Raw genomic sequence first — 14,193 nt, forward strand, 5'->3', positions numbered from 1 at the left:
TATAAATCACCTCATCAGAGAATGAAATTAACACCGATTCTTGCAGGCAATTTCTCAATTTCCAATGCTAATTACGCTTTTTCTCTTTACTTTTAAATTCCGTACCACCTGTTTCGGGAAAGACATCTTAGGCGGCAGAGATGGATTTAATCACAATTTTAATTAACTGCCGTGTACATGAGGAAAAGCGGCAATTATAATGCAGATGAATGATGATTTTTCCACATTAAATTGTTTTGTTTCTTGGTTATGTTGATTGCATAAATACCGTCAGAGAACAGTTTTTTTATGTACAGTAATTTAGTAATTGTTTTGCATGGGGAAAAAAAGCCTTAGACTGACTGACTGACTTTACTGTTTGCAAATTGTTTAATTCGGTTAACTCTGTGTGTGCTGGAGTGGATCTGCTGTCTTTAGAGGACTGTGAAAAAATCATTGGCTTTGCAGGAGATTCCGGCTGTGTTCTTCTGGATTTAATTGGTCTCTCTGTTGAAGAGGGCGGCTTTTATTAATGTCATTGTGATAAACATGGACACATGCTCTGCATTTGAGCTTTAGACACCAAAGTCCAGTTCTGCTCAGTCAAAGCAGGAGTAATGTGACATATAAAGTGGTTAATGTTCAGGCGAGTTGAACCTGAGAGACAGGTTGAGAGACACACTCCTCTTAGTATGTGAGATATGAATAAAAGTGTAATAAAGCCGCACACAAAGGCGTCTCTCTCTCTCTCTCTCTCCTCTTTTTTCCTCTTGGGGGATTTGAGGCATTTGCGCGATGTACTTGCAGAGTATTTGGGATTTGCACTGTGGCAGAGACAGAACTGGAGCAGATATTCACTAAAACTTTCAACACTTCAGGACTTATCTGTGCTCTCTAAAGCTGCACTGAAAAATATTCCGAAAATAATTGCGCAACATTTCCATGTCAAACACAAACCTTTTCATCTTTCATTTGGCCAAAGCGACCTAACAGAGGCTCACTGCTGTAATGCTTTTCACAAAGGTAAGCTCTATTACAATTACACGCTCTGTGTGTGTGTGCGCATATGTGTATGTGGAGCTGATGCAGCTTTTGATCTGAAATATTATTGTGACTGTAGAGAAATATGTTTTGTCAAGACTGATTAAATACATGGCAGTAAATGGCACACACACACACAAATACACACACACACTAAAAACTATTGCTCCACGCAAAATTAAAATACAAAAATCCCATAAATAATAATAAAAAGATTTACTACTACACATTTCCAAGTGTTTTATGCATCTACTTAAGGACTACAGAATTTAATTAGATTTAAATAAAGTTAATTATAGCTATATATTTAACAAACTAAACTAGAAAGAAAGAAAGAAAGAAAGAAAGAAAGAAAGAAAGAAAGAAAGAAAGAAAGAAAGAAAGAAAGAAAGAAAGAAAAATAAAGAAAGAATATCTGCTGTTCAAAAGTTTGGGCTCAATAAGGTTTTTTTCTATGTTTTTAAAAAAGACAGCAAAAAACATTACAAATGTGAAATATTATTACTATTTCAAATAACTGTTTTCTATGAGAATATATTGTATAATGTAATTTATTTCTGTGATCAAAACTGTATTTTCAGCATCGTTACTCCAGTCTTCAGTGTCACATGATCCTTCAGAAATCATTCTAATATACTGACTTACTGCTCAACAAACATTTCTGAATATTATCAATGTTGAACACAGTTGTGCTGCACAATATTGTTGTGGAAACCGAGATACATTTTATTTTTTTCAGGATTGACAGATGAATATAAAGTTCAAAAGAACAGCATTTATTTGAAATATAAATATTTTCCAATATTCTAAATGTCTTTACTGTCCCTTTTGATCAATTGAATGCGTCCTTGATAATTAAAAATATTATTTCTTTCAAAAAAAAAAAAATAGAGCAATCCTCATAGGGTCATAGTCCGGTGAATTTTGGCTCCGAACTATAAACTAAGTAAACCCTCAAACAATCAAACACACATAATAAATGTATCAAACCATAATCATACACTCTCTCATGAACATGTGTGAAATGAAAGTAAACCTCTATAAAGAGACACAGAGTAAAGTGTGTGTGTTCGTGAAGTTACACCCATAACACAGCGACCTGACGTGCGTGCAGCTCTCACACCTCTGAACACACACTTTGACCCCAAACACCCTCGATACACACACACTATCAGCGCTGTCTCTCTCTCTCTGGCTGTCTGACTCTCTGCTGTCAGCTTCTCGTAGCTTGACTGAGTTGATTTGATGCAAATACCTCGAGGGGAGAGTCCTGCGACTGATGAACACTTACGTCAAGTCGATTTTGCACCGTTGGGAAAAGGTAACCTCTGCGTCGGGCAGGGAACTCATACACACACTCACACAAGGTTAAAAAGACTGTGTGTGTGCGCACTAATTGCAGATGAGACTGTCTGCTATTGTAATAGAACTGCCCACTCCTCTCAGAAAAGCCAGAAATGAATATTTCATTACTTTAATTACTGAGAGAAACGCTTTCACTGGCCGTCCCTTCACTAATTATGAGCACTGATAACGTTTGTGAAGTGTGACTGCTCCAAACAGACCTAAAGAGACCCAGAAACACCAATAACTTACACAAACCATCACATCTCAATGTCAGAGAGTATTTCATTCACATAGGAAATAAAAAGCACAAATAAGGCTCAGTTATTTCTAGAGATCAAGCAAATCATCTGATGATCCTCCTGTCAGAAAGAGAGAAGCTTCACACCGTTCTCACATTTTCCCAAGTGACAAAGTCCGCAAAAGCAAGACATCTTAATATGAACTCAAACATTTCTCATCAAATATGAAATGAACTGCTATCCATGCTCATTTTATAGCTCTATACTCTATTGACTTGTGGATTGTCTCCTGAGAAACTAAAGTTGAATCTAAAGCAACAAAATAAATGTTCCTCTGGGATTCAAGTAAAATACACAGCCGCTCATGCAAGTTATTATACCAGGTTTGAGTGTTAAAGCATTAATAGTGCCAGTTAACTTCTACGATGCACTGAGCGAATGAAAGCACGCACACACACACACGGGCAGGTAAAGGCTCTGAAGTGCAGCCGCGGGGCTCGTCCTGTGGAAAGGCTGAGGACACGCTGTCTGTATGATTAGCCCAGCGCTACCTGAGGAGGTGTTTGTTTGACATTTGTGTGTGACAGCGGCGAGACGTGGCTTTGACGGGCGCTGCAGCACAAGGCTTTATCCGCAGTCAGAGTCCATTAACCACAACACACACGCCAGCCCTCTGGACGAGGAAAACGAGTGTGTGTGTGCGTCTCCACGTCTCCTTGGCACACTTTTACCTAAGGTTAAAGCAACAAGCCAACACGGCAATTTCAACAATTTCCTGGGCCGTGCTGATGGTGAGATGATTAAAACACTAAATACAGAACCGACGTCAAAATCTCACACATCAAACATCTCAAATAAGCGGACTTCTCCTTTTCTGAAGGCTGATAAGATGGTTTAATAATCTTCACCTCTGCTATGAAAATGAATGAACTGAAACACGGAGGAGTGTGTGTGTGTGTTGGGTTCCTGATGTCTTGATCTGATATCTACACATCTCTTATTGATTGCCTGACCTTGCCAGAAGAAAACCGACAATCATCAAAGAGAGAACAGCCTCTATGTGTGTGTGTGTGTGTGTGTGTGTGTGTGTGATATACAGCCAATTCTTAAGAGAGAGATTATATAAGGAATATATTTTATACTTTGGAATATAAACTGGTAAATCAATCTATCTATCTATCTATCTATCTATCTATCTATCTATCTATCTATCTATCTATCTATCTATCTATCTATCTATCTATCTATCTATCTATCTTTGTAATTACCCAATCCTGTATACTATGAGAAAATAGATAAAACATGTAGTACTTATATATATATATATATATATATATATATATATATATCAATTGATTAATTCATTATTTAATTAAATACTATCATTTGTTAGTATTATTTGTAGTATTATTGTATTATTTACTAATATTGTTTGTTTGTTTGTTTGTCAAATAAATTAAATACAAGATATCTTATGTTTGCTTGTAGGGTTAGGGATTGAGTGTATCATTATTATAGTAATGTAATATGCTAAATGTGGTTAAAAACCTCTGAAAACAATTTGTGGGGCTAATTTTTAAATATCAAAAATATCGGACTTTTGAAATCATCTTTAGAGAATAAATTATGCAAATGTTATCCGTTTCTTTACCACATTCTTTCTTCTCCAGAACGTGGCCATCAAACTCATCCTGCTAATTTATACAGCACAAACCTGCACAACACGGCAGCATGTCCAAATGACGACGCGTGTTTTCACACCTGAGCAGCACAAGAGTGGCAGTCACACCAGCCCTTCCTGCAAATGAACATGTTGACACCTGAGATTTTTTTTCCCCGCAAAATCTTATACACATTATTATGATGCACAAACAGAGACAATGGGAAATGAATCATGTCTGAGATCTGAAATGAGCCGTGATATTTCTCCAGGAGCTTCGAGTTTGATGCATGAAGAGCGCTGCGGCCTGACATCACACGAAACGTGAAAACGAGAAGTGCATGCAATCACTGCCGACTGGACCAATGTTTTAGTGCAGATGGACAGACAGCGAGCTTCATATGACATTTGTCTGTAGGGTATAGCGTTGTCCAGGGTCCAAACTGAACACTCACTCTGTTAATTGAAAGTAAAAACTGGCTTTGGTGAGTAAATAAAACGTAGATTACTTGCCAGTTGGCTTCTAAGTTTATTAGAAACTGTAAAATGCAGATGCAATATTCTGATCTTCGCTGATGTGAGCGAATCAAATCTACAGCTTCATCTTGGATGCACGTTTTCTCCCAGCTTTGTGGACTGACATGCAATCGTCCTCACATTAAACCAGCAAAACTAAAAAATAAGCACATGCACTATGAAGGTATTTCACTCCAACACACACTGGACATTAAACAAACACATCTTGAACAGCACAGTCAGTCAAAAGAAACTTCATGCAGCAGCAAAACCTGAAGCAGAGAGAGACAGACTATCTCTGTGCTGTTAGCGTGTTATAGAGGCTAAACATGAGGATTAAACTGACGAGGAACCTCAAGAGCTAATCTAAACCAATCAACTACATAACAACATCACTTCCTCCAAAATGAGCACAGTTTCAGCATTTACATCAGACTACAACGAAAGAAAAATCACCAGTGAGATCTATTTAATATCCTTTAGACAACAAAGAGATGAAATATAGATAAAACTATATAGAGGAAAGAACTCCACAATGTCTCAAGTTGTGTTAAGATTTGCCAAGGCATTGCTCTTGATATAAATTCAAACATTTCTCATCAGATTCTTCAAATATCAAATAATCTGAGCTGCATTTTATAGCGGTGTACTTTTACTGAACTGTTTGGAGATAAAATTCATACACATCTGAAAAATCTGACATGTGCAAACCAGCAAGGAAAGAAAAATCACAAATGAGATTAAAAATCATTAATATCTCAAGTGTTTTCAACAACAACAACAAAATAAATGTTCTGAAGTATCCTACATGTAAGTCATTCTTTGTATCAGTTTGTGCAGAATCAAACCAGTGACACTGGCGTTGCGAGCGCGACGCTCTGTCAGCAGACTGTAAAGTTTTAGCAAACTGCTTTAGCGAGCTAACTCTCTCTCAAGGTGTCCAAAGGTGTTTGCTGAAGTAAATGGGGATAAATCCAGCGGGCTTATAATCTCTCAACTGAAGTTCTGAAGGAGAAAAGAGTTTGAGGAATTCCCGTCACATGATGCCTTCAGAGGTGGAGCAGCTCTCTGCCGTCTCTTTACACGCTCAGACTGAGAGTATACAGGGAGAAAAATAATCTGCTCTAATCCAGATAAACACCCTTCAGTGTGTGCAATAGAGGCCGCGTCCTCCTCATGTCTGTGTATTTCAAAAATATTTATATTTAGAAAAACAGCTGTCCAGCGAAACTATTAGAGAAATGTCCATTCTCAATCAGTCCTCTTTAAACTGTAAAAGCATATAAAACAACATAAAATAACAAAAATAAACAAAAATACTCACATTTAAAAAAATAATAATTGTATATAATTTACATGTAATTTTATATAAACTAAACAAATAAAATAAAAAAATAAAATATTTTTTATATTAAAGAAGTCTCCCATGCTCAATAAGTTAAGCTCGATGGACTGCACATGTGAGATCCGGCTATAGAAACAAACAAAAATGCCACGACAAATGCATTTACGGTGCAAGTCCGATTTCTACACGCTTGCTAAGCTAAAGATCACGCCAAAAATGATATTCTTTAAATATAAAAAAGATACATACAAACACATTCAATTATCTAAACACACACACACACACCTGTTCCAAACTATTCTTGCGTCTTAAAGCAGCCGTGCCTCACACAGATGGTTTTCTCTTAAGTGTGAATGTGTGCAGCCATGAATAGAGCGAACATGCCGCTGCGTAACACTATCTGTGTGTGTGTGTGTGTGCGTGTGTGTCTCTATATAAGGGCCGTAACCAGGGGAGGCCCAACAAACATTCACAAACACCTCCGTTATTTTGCTCTCGACACCAACCCTTCTTCTGCCTTTATTCTCCAGGTTTTTTTCTCTTCTGTCGCTCTTCCCCCTTTTTATGCGCGCCTTTCTGAAGCTGAATGCAAATGCTGCGTGCTGGCAGAGAGAGAGAGAGATAGAGAGAGTGAGAGAGGGCTGGGTTGTGATTAAGGAGAAAGGGCCGTGTTCTTTGTTCGGCCCTCGGGGGATGTTTACCGGTGGAGACGCGGTGGATGTGATATGAAAGGCAGTCGGGTCAGCGGTGATGTGAGTGAAAGTGAAGTCACACCTAAGGCATTTCTACAGAGCTCTGGGTCTGACTCCCCCCACCCTCCGATAGGCCAAAATATCTTCAGAGACGAGATCGCAGAAGAAACACAACAATAAAATACAACTGGGAGCAGTGCAAAGTGAAATCGTGAATTTGTCACCTCAAGGAACTGAAAGGACCTTAAAAATGACATTCAAAGGCATATCTTAATGTAGTCGCATTAAATAATCACTCTGACACGAATAAAACCCGTGCATTTAGAATCAGTGGAATTTTCCCATTTTCTTGTGGAGTTCTGTTGAAAGGATTTGTAATGTGTTAAACGAAGCGGAGACAGATCGTATTGGAGGAAGACGGCATTATCAAATTAGATAAAATATTCAATAAACAAACACAAGGGGCGGAGCGTGTGTATGTTTGTGATTGACAGGCACTTCGGCTGTGTAGGCGCATTTCACATCAGCAGGTTACATTTTAGGGTTGCATTTTTAAGGAAAAATAAAATTTTAAAAATGATGAGCTAAGAAAACTGATTAACATGTTTTTATTTAAGGTTATTGTTCATTAAGGATTAATTTATAAAATTATAAAAGTATATTATTTCTATTTGAAAGTTTGTTCATTCTGAATTGATGAAATATTGTCATCTCCTTTAAAAACGGCACTTTAAATGTGACAATTATTTCTTGATGTGTTGTGTGATTCCCGGGAGATACTTCCACACATCCATGCACCGAAGACGTTTGAATCGAAGCGATCAAGTCAGTGCTAAAATAATCTTGCAAAAAAAATAAAAATACTGAAATGATAGAGACAGACTCATGCACCACAACCAACTCTGCCCTGAAAATAAAAATAATTTAAAGCAAAAACTGGTGGTTTTTACCCGGACAACTCTTCAATATATTTTCAACATATAAAGAGAATAGATAATATAATCAAGTACAAATCAGACACACGAGAGTGCGAAAACGAGCTCAGAAATGCCGTGTGAACTAGCAGGAGATCAGAGATGCCAGAGATCAGGAGCACCGCCATCCTCCTCTTCCTCTAAAACTCTCTCAGCTCCTCGCAGTGCAACCTAAACTCTCAGAAACTCAGGAGTTTCTCTCCGTGCAGGGGAACCAAAGGTGCACGCTCACGCTCGGTTCACCTTACACACATGTAAATGACACGTATTAGAGCTGACAATCAGCTGTGAGCGGCCCCGCTCCTCCCAAACACAGGAGGCAGAGGAGGGGCGTGCGGCGAGGGAGCCACGCAGCATAATGGGGGCGCAGAACAGTTTAGACTGGGCGGAATCTGCCATTGTCGGGGATGAAAGAGCCCGAGCGAAAGAATCACCCCCTCCTAATTCAGCGACGACGGCTCAGCTGCCATAATCAAACACAGAGGCTTCTCATCGCGCCACGCAGGAGCTTTTCCAAACCTGAAATGATGTAATCAATCTGGCTGAATGCACCACGAGGAGCACGTCTTTGTGCTGCAGGAAACCTGTGAAAATATGCATCTTAGGACACCCCACGGCCGTCAACTGCTTCCTGTAATTTCAGAGCAGTGAATTTGTGAAAGACTTCCCGTGTATGCAGGCACGACAAACAGAAAAGACTTCCCGCGTGACCCCTGACATCTGATCTGCTCCTCTCGCACACTGCAGATATTTAGTAAAAATAGTGCATGCAAAATAAACGGTCACAAGCAGCTCTGACTGACTGCACTGAACATTCACAGACAGCACAAGCGTCGCAGCTGGACTGAAGTTTAACACAGGAGAAAGAGCCGGAGACAGCAGCGTTCTCTTCCAGCAGACAAACTCTAACTCTTCACACGTCAGATTCTCTCTACGCTTTGGGTTTTAGCTCATCAAAGAGCTGAAGCAAGATGTTTGCAATTAATCTGACTGAACTAAAAGTTTCCTTTCCCACAGAAAATACAGCACTTTTAAACATTGTGCAAACTGAACAAGAATTAGAATGATAAAACACTACACTTGCTGGATTTGATTAGCTTTATATAAGATGCAAAATAACTAACTAAAAAAAAAAAAAAAAAAAAAAAAAATGATGGCTGTATTTTTTGAAGCATTTACTTATGCTAAATGTCTTACAGTGCACACCTGAGCTCACCTGAACACACTGAATCCAGCAGGTGTGTGAGAACATACACATTTCACCCTTCATATTTCTCTGAGCTCAAATCTGCAGTCTTCCAGCATCACTGAATATTTCATCTGTGTCCTCATTTTAAAACGACTGTCACTTCATATCAAGATGCTTTTTTTTTTTTCACTGGTGCATTTTTATTTCTACCTAAACAATTAATTTAGCATTACCATGCACACTTGCATGCGTTCACGAGCTCCACAAATAATAAACTCAAAACTGGACATTGCATTTGAATATTTCAGTACCGTTATTTTTATGCAAATCACGCACACGTTGTATGAAAAACACAAACGCATATGCATGGACTGTAAGACAGTAATTCATTAGATTTTATGAAATGCATTATTAGTCATAAGCAAAAGACTATTCAAAAAAGTGGGAGGACAGAATTACGCTTTTTAAACTTTAGTGCTTGAACGCTCGTGAGGGTGAAAAGACTCTCGTACTCTCGTATTGATTTTTAGCGGATCAATATGAAACATTTCATAAAGGAAAGAGGAGGATGGAACTGAACTGATCGCAGCGTTTAATCCTCGTGAAGCAGAAGAATTAAAAACTCAAACGTGCAGCGCGGCACCCGAACCAACAAACCCAACAATATCACGCACAATTTCAAATGCAACCTAATCTATCGGCTGGTGTGTTTAGTTTATATATAAAACACTATAGTGTTTATGCATGTGTAAAACGCCAAAAACAGCTATCCTCAAAATACAACACACTGACCTAAAACATCCCTGAAAGCAGCACAAATTTATAAAATCAACTCATCTGTGCTTCACAATCAGGATGCGTGCTGCATTAATGCAAAACTGTGTTTACCAGGCACTTGTGTGACATTGACTGCGACTAACGGAGCTCCACACAAAAACACAAGCAAGAGCACCTCTAATTCATGCATCTGATAATGAATGAAAATAATGCACTGGGACTGTCCAATCGGTGTCTCTGGACGGTCAGCAGCTTCTTAAACGAAACGCAAGTGTAAAGAATCCACAGGCATCGAACGTGTTCAGAGCGCGTTTAAGAATTACGCACAAACTTTCATTTCCAAACTTGCGCGAAAATACAGAGAGAAAAAGCTCCGCTACATGGCCTTTATTTACATCACGCCTGTTCAGTCCGATTTCTACTTGTCCTCTTTTAAGCGTACTCCCATCTGGACTCTGATCTGTCCGGTCTCCTCTCTCTGCGTCCCGCGTAACGCGTCTGATTACGCACCGCACCAGGACACTTTCCCAAGCCGCTCTTACCGTTTTTCCTCCGCGGGTTGGCTTGTTTTCGCCTCTTACACCGGGGGCCATCCGCCATGATCAGCTCCCGCATTGATAAACGTGGATCAGATGGCAGTTTGCATGGACTCAGACCCGACCAAACACAGCAGCAGGGTGGACCGCTCCCTCTGGCAGCCCATCAGCCCGACCACACGAACAGAAAGACACAGAAAAACACCGGCACATGAGTGAATGAGACTGATGAGAGCCTCTCAGATCATTCGTTGTCCATGCATCTGAACCCCGGAGACTGGAAGACGCGTGCATTGTGACTTATGGACATCTAAATAAGCAGTTTAACGGTGCATGTGTGTCCTCTGATTTACACGCACAATGTGAAATAACAGCTAGTCTCAAAGGTCAGAGGCTGGATTTATATTTGACATGTTTCGTGTCTATAAAGCCACTTTAACTGCTGATTGTTATTATGTGTCTAATGCATTTATTGGGGAGCTTCCAATTAGCTAGAGCAGGGAGATTTTCTGTAGTTTGTTTTAAGATATAATCGTGAAATAATAAAATGAGAACACTTTGTTTAATGCATTAGGTATTATGAACATTAACATTTAAATCGTATATTATCTGGAATATACCCCACGTGTATCAGAGATCTATTGCTTTTCCCCCCCTTGACTTTTTCAGTGTTTGAGCTCTTCAAGTAATAGTGAAGACGAAAACTTTGAAAAATTTGGATCTATATAATATCTCTCTGTAATGATAATGACTGTATGCTTGAATAAATACGCAGTGTTAGAGAAGGAAATTGCGAGCAAAATAAAACGCATACAGATATCATAATGATTAATGAATCAAATATTTAAAATTGCATAAATACTTTTACTTTTACTTTGCATTTGTATTTACTTAAAATAAATATATATTTTTTTGTGACTGCGTGTTAAAATTGTATTTGTTAAAAAATTAAGCTGAATAAAATCAATGCATTTACAGCTTGTAGCGATGTGGCATGATTTTCTCTATCACTGATCTCGCGCATTGCAACATTACAGAAAGAAAACATATATATATATATATATATATATATTTAGTCTGCATTTAAAAAATGGTTAGTGAAAGCAATTAACGTCAAGCGCTGGTTTCCTTTCTAGAATAAAACGTCAGTTTCTAATAAGTTGGTCCGCTCGCTCAGCGCACCTGCACAGGTGAACGCAAAGGTAAGAGGAAAAAACGCACACCTTTGTGTTTGACTTAAACGGAGAGCATCCCGGATCCAGCAGCATGAGAGCGGCTTTATTTCGCATTAGGACTATTTTAAAGACGACGTGAAGGTAGAAGAGTGTGCCTTACCTTGTGGTCTCGGCTGCAGGAGTGTGTGTTGTGTGTGTTATAGTGTCTGGGTCCAGAATAAAGCCTGAGAAACAGAGGCGCGTTATTCCTGACTGATCCTCTCACACACTCCAGGACTCAAACCTGCGCTCGGACTGACGCGCTCACACGCCTCGAATGACACTGTTTTCCCCCTTTCTTTTCGAGAGAGAGAGAAACACACGCCACCTATCAGCACAGGGAGGGATAATAGAGCCAAACGTGTGTGTTTTATGAGCGCGCACACACACATAGAGCATCAGGCACCTTTATAGCGAAGACACGAATAACGTTTGAAGAAAGTTCAGGCGCGGTTACGCTCCCTCTCTTCAGCGCCGGCGACAAACACGATTGTAGGAGAAATAAAGGAGGGTGCAATCAAAAAGATGAATCTGAGGAGGAGAAGCGCTGAATTTGAGGAGGAAAAGTGTTCTGTCAGAGGAGACGCAGGAAGCGCGCGCTCTCCTGTGACAGGTGAGTCTGCAGGTGCACAGGTAAGAACGCTGATTTCAGGCTTTTTTAAAACCTAAGGCACTCGATGCAACGCAATGGGGTTTTTAGTGCATTTTATGTTATTTGTTCATAATTCTCAGCCCAAAATGAAAGAATGAACTGCATTCTCGATGAGATTTCAGAGGGATTCCGACACATTTAAGGGCGTGAATGAGCTCTCTCTGCATTCTTTCACCGTTATTGTTATTTGTCTTCTACTGTGTTTTACGCTTTAGTGCTGAAGTCTTCAGAGGGCGACAGCGCTTTATGTGAATAGACTTTCTGTTCTTTCAGTATTTGTGAGGATAATGAAGACATCAATCTACTGGCATCTGCACTGATTGATGCTTTTGTTCAGCATCAGACTCCTGCAATCTATAATCAGTCAGGTATGTATTTATGCATTTAAAAATAACAAATACAAATTATTAAGTAATAATAATAATTATTATAATTATAATATTTTATATTATAATATGACATATTTCATTATTTGAATTGTTTAAATTGTGAGGGTGTGTACTTGGTTTGTCCATCACCCGGAGCTGCTGTATCCCTGTAGGGTGAGTGACACAGATCAATCAGACAATAATTAATCAATCATTCAGTTTGTGATTTATACCTGATTTGATGTCCACTGATATAACAAGGTTGATTCAATCATATTAAATAATATGTTTGACTAAAAACTAAATCAGCTTATTTGTATGCAATCATATCAAGCATGCATTTTTGACAATTCTATTCTAAATCTATCTATCTATCTATCTATCTATCTATCTATCTATCTATCTATCTATCTATCTATCTATCTATCTATCTATCTATCTATCTATCTATCTATCTATCTATCTATCTATCTATCTATCTATCTATCTATCTATCTATCCTTTCTGCACACGTTGTCTTTTGTGTCTGTTTCTATGCAAGTATTTTACACATTGTTAAATATTGTGTGAGACAGGCAAACACTCTGGGTTCATGAATGTGTTCATTTAATGGAGGAGACAGACGCCCCCTCTCTGCGCTCGCTCCCGTTACACCCTCTCCCTCATTTCTGACCCGTCACACATTCAGCTCAGAAACATTGTGCTACTAAAGGATTTTTGTGGGGGCTTTTCTCTGAACAATCACTGCCAGTGGTGCATCATAACTTACAATTGTAATATCCTTCAAATTGTAAATGAAGCATGTATCAAATCCCTGTAAAATGAGTAACGATAAGGATATGAGAAAACTGAATATAACATTATGCATTTAAAAACAAATGTATAAAAATATATAAAATGAACTGCAACAGTTTTCATTTTAAAATTCAAGTTAAATGTGTTTGAAAAAAATGCAATGCCCTGTAAAAAAAAATATTTACAAAAAAAAAAAAAGTGTTTCACAAGAAAATGCTATTTCAATCTTTCTACTTAGATATTTCATATGTAATTCATTGCATTATTTGCAATTTCTGAGTGAAAAATTGTTTCTACATCAATCTTTTTTTTTCATCAGTATGTCATCTTCCTGCATGAACTGCTGGGGTCCCTGTCCTGTGTTGCTAGTTAATTTTGGTAGTCATTATAAAGCGCACTGCACCGCACACAACAGTACCAGAGTTACAGGCGTGTATTTCATTAGCATAATTATCACATCTTCATGTGTACGTGTACATTGCCAGCCAAAAAGCCTGTCTGACTGTTCACAGATCCACCTCTGTGCAAATACTGCATGCATGCACATGCATTACATGCGGTAGTGATTTCTCATCTGTACTTATTAATTATGCATTTACCCAACAAACCTGTTCCATTCACAGACGCATGTTAATGTGAATGACAGCTGTACAGGGTGAGCGTATCTCACACGCACAGACAAAAGAAAGGAAAAAAGAGCCATGGCAGATTGATGGACAATTATAGTGCAGAGTTAGCAGAGAGAGTGATTTCAAAGTCTCTCAAACATATGAAATGAGTTGTTGTGCTGTAGCCGCAGGCTCCTGCGCTCACACGGCCTCGGTCTACTGTATATAACAGCATGCTGGGATACTGACTGCGCAGCTACA

At 38.8% G+C, this 14,193-nt stretch overlaps 1 protein-coding gene across 2 annotated transcripts in view; it reads right to left on the minus strand.

Moving 5' to 3' along the window:
* LOC306879332 (zinc finger E-box-binding homeobox 2-like) overlaps nucleotides 1-11,813 on the minus strand; it is a 73,093-nt gene extending 61,280 nt beyond the window's left edge. Inside the window, exons 1-2 of one of the 2 annotated variants that reach the window (XM_079432176.1) lie at nucleotides 11,631-11,813; nucleotides 10,302-10,450 (exon numbers count right to left, since the gene is read on the minus strand). In XM_079432176.1, the coding sequence (XP_079288302.1) occupies nucleotides 10,302-10,374 (73 nt within the window). In that variant the 5' untranslated portion in view covers nucleotides 10,375-10,450; nucleotides 11,631-11,813. The remainder of the gene's footprint in view (nucleotides 1-10,301; nucleotides 10,451-11,630) is intronic. The other variant, XM_079432177.1, reaches the window with a different exon arrangement.
* Between the last annotated feature and the right edge of the window lie 2,380 nt (nucleotides 11,814-14,193).

This window comes from Barbus barbus (assembly GCF_936440315.1).
Source record: "Barbus barbus genome assembly, chromosome: 13".
In the NCBI taxonomy this organism is placed as follows: domain Eukaryota; kingdom Metazoa; phylum Chordata; class Actinopteri; order Cypriniformes; family Cyprinidae; genus Barbus; species Barbus barbus.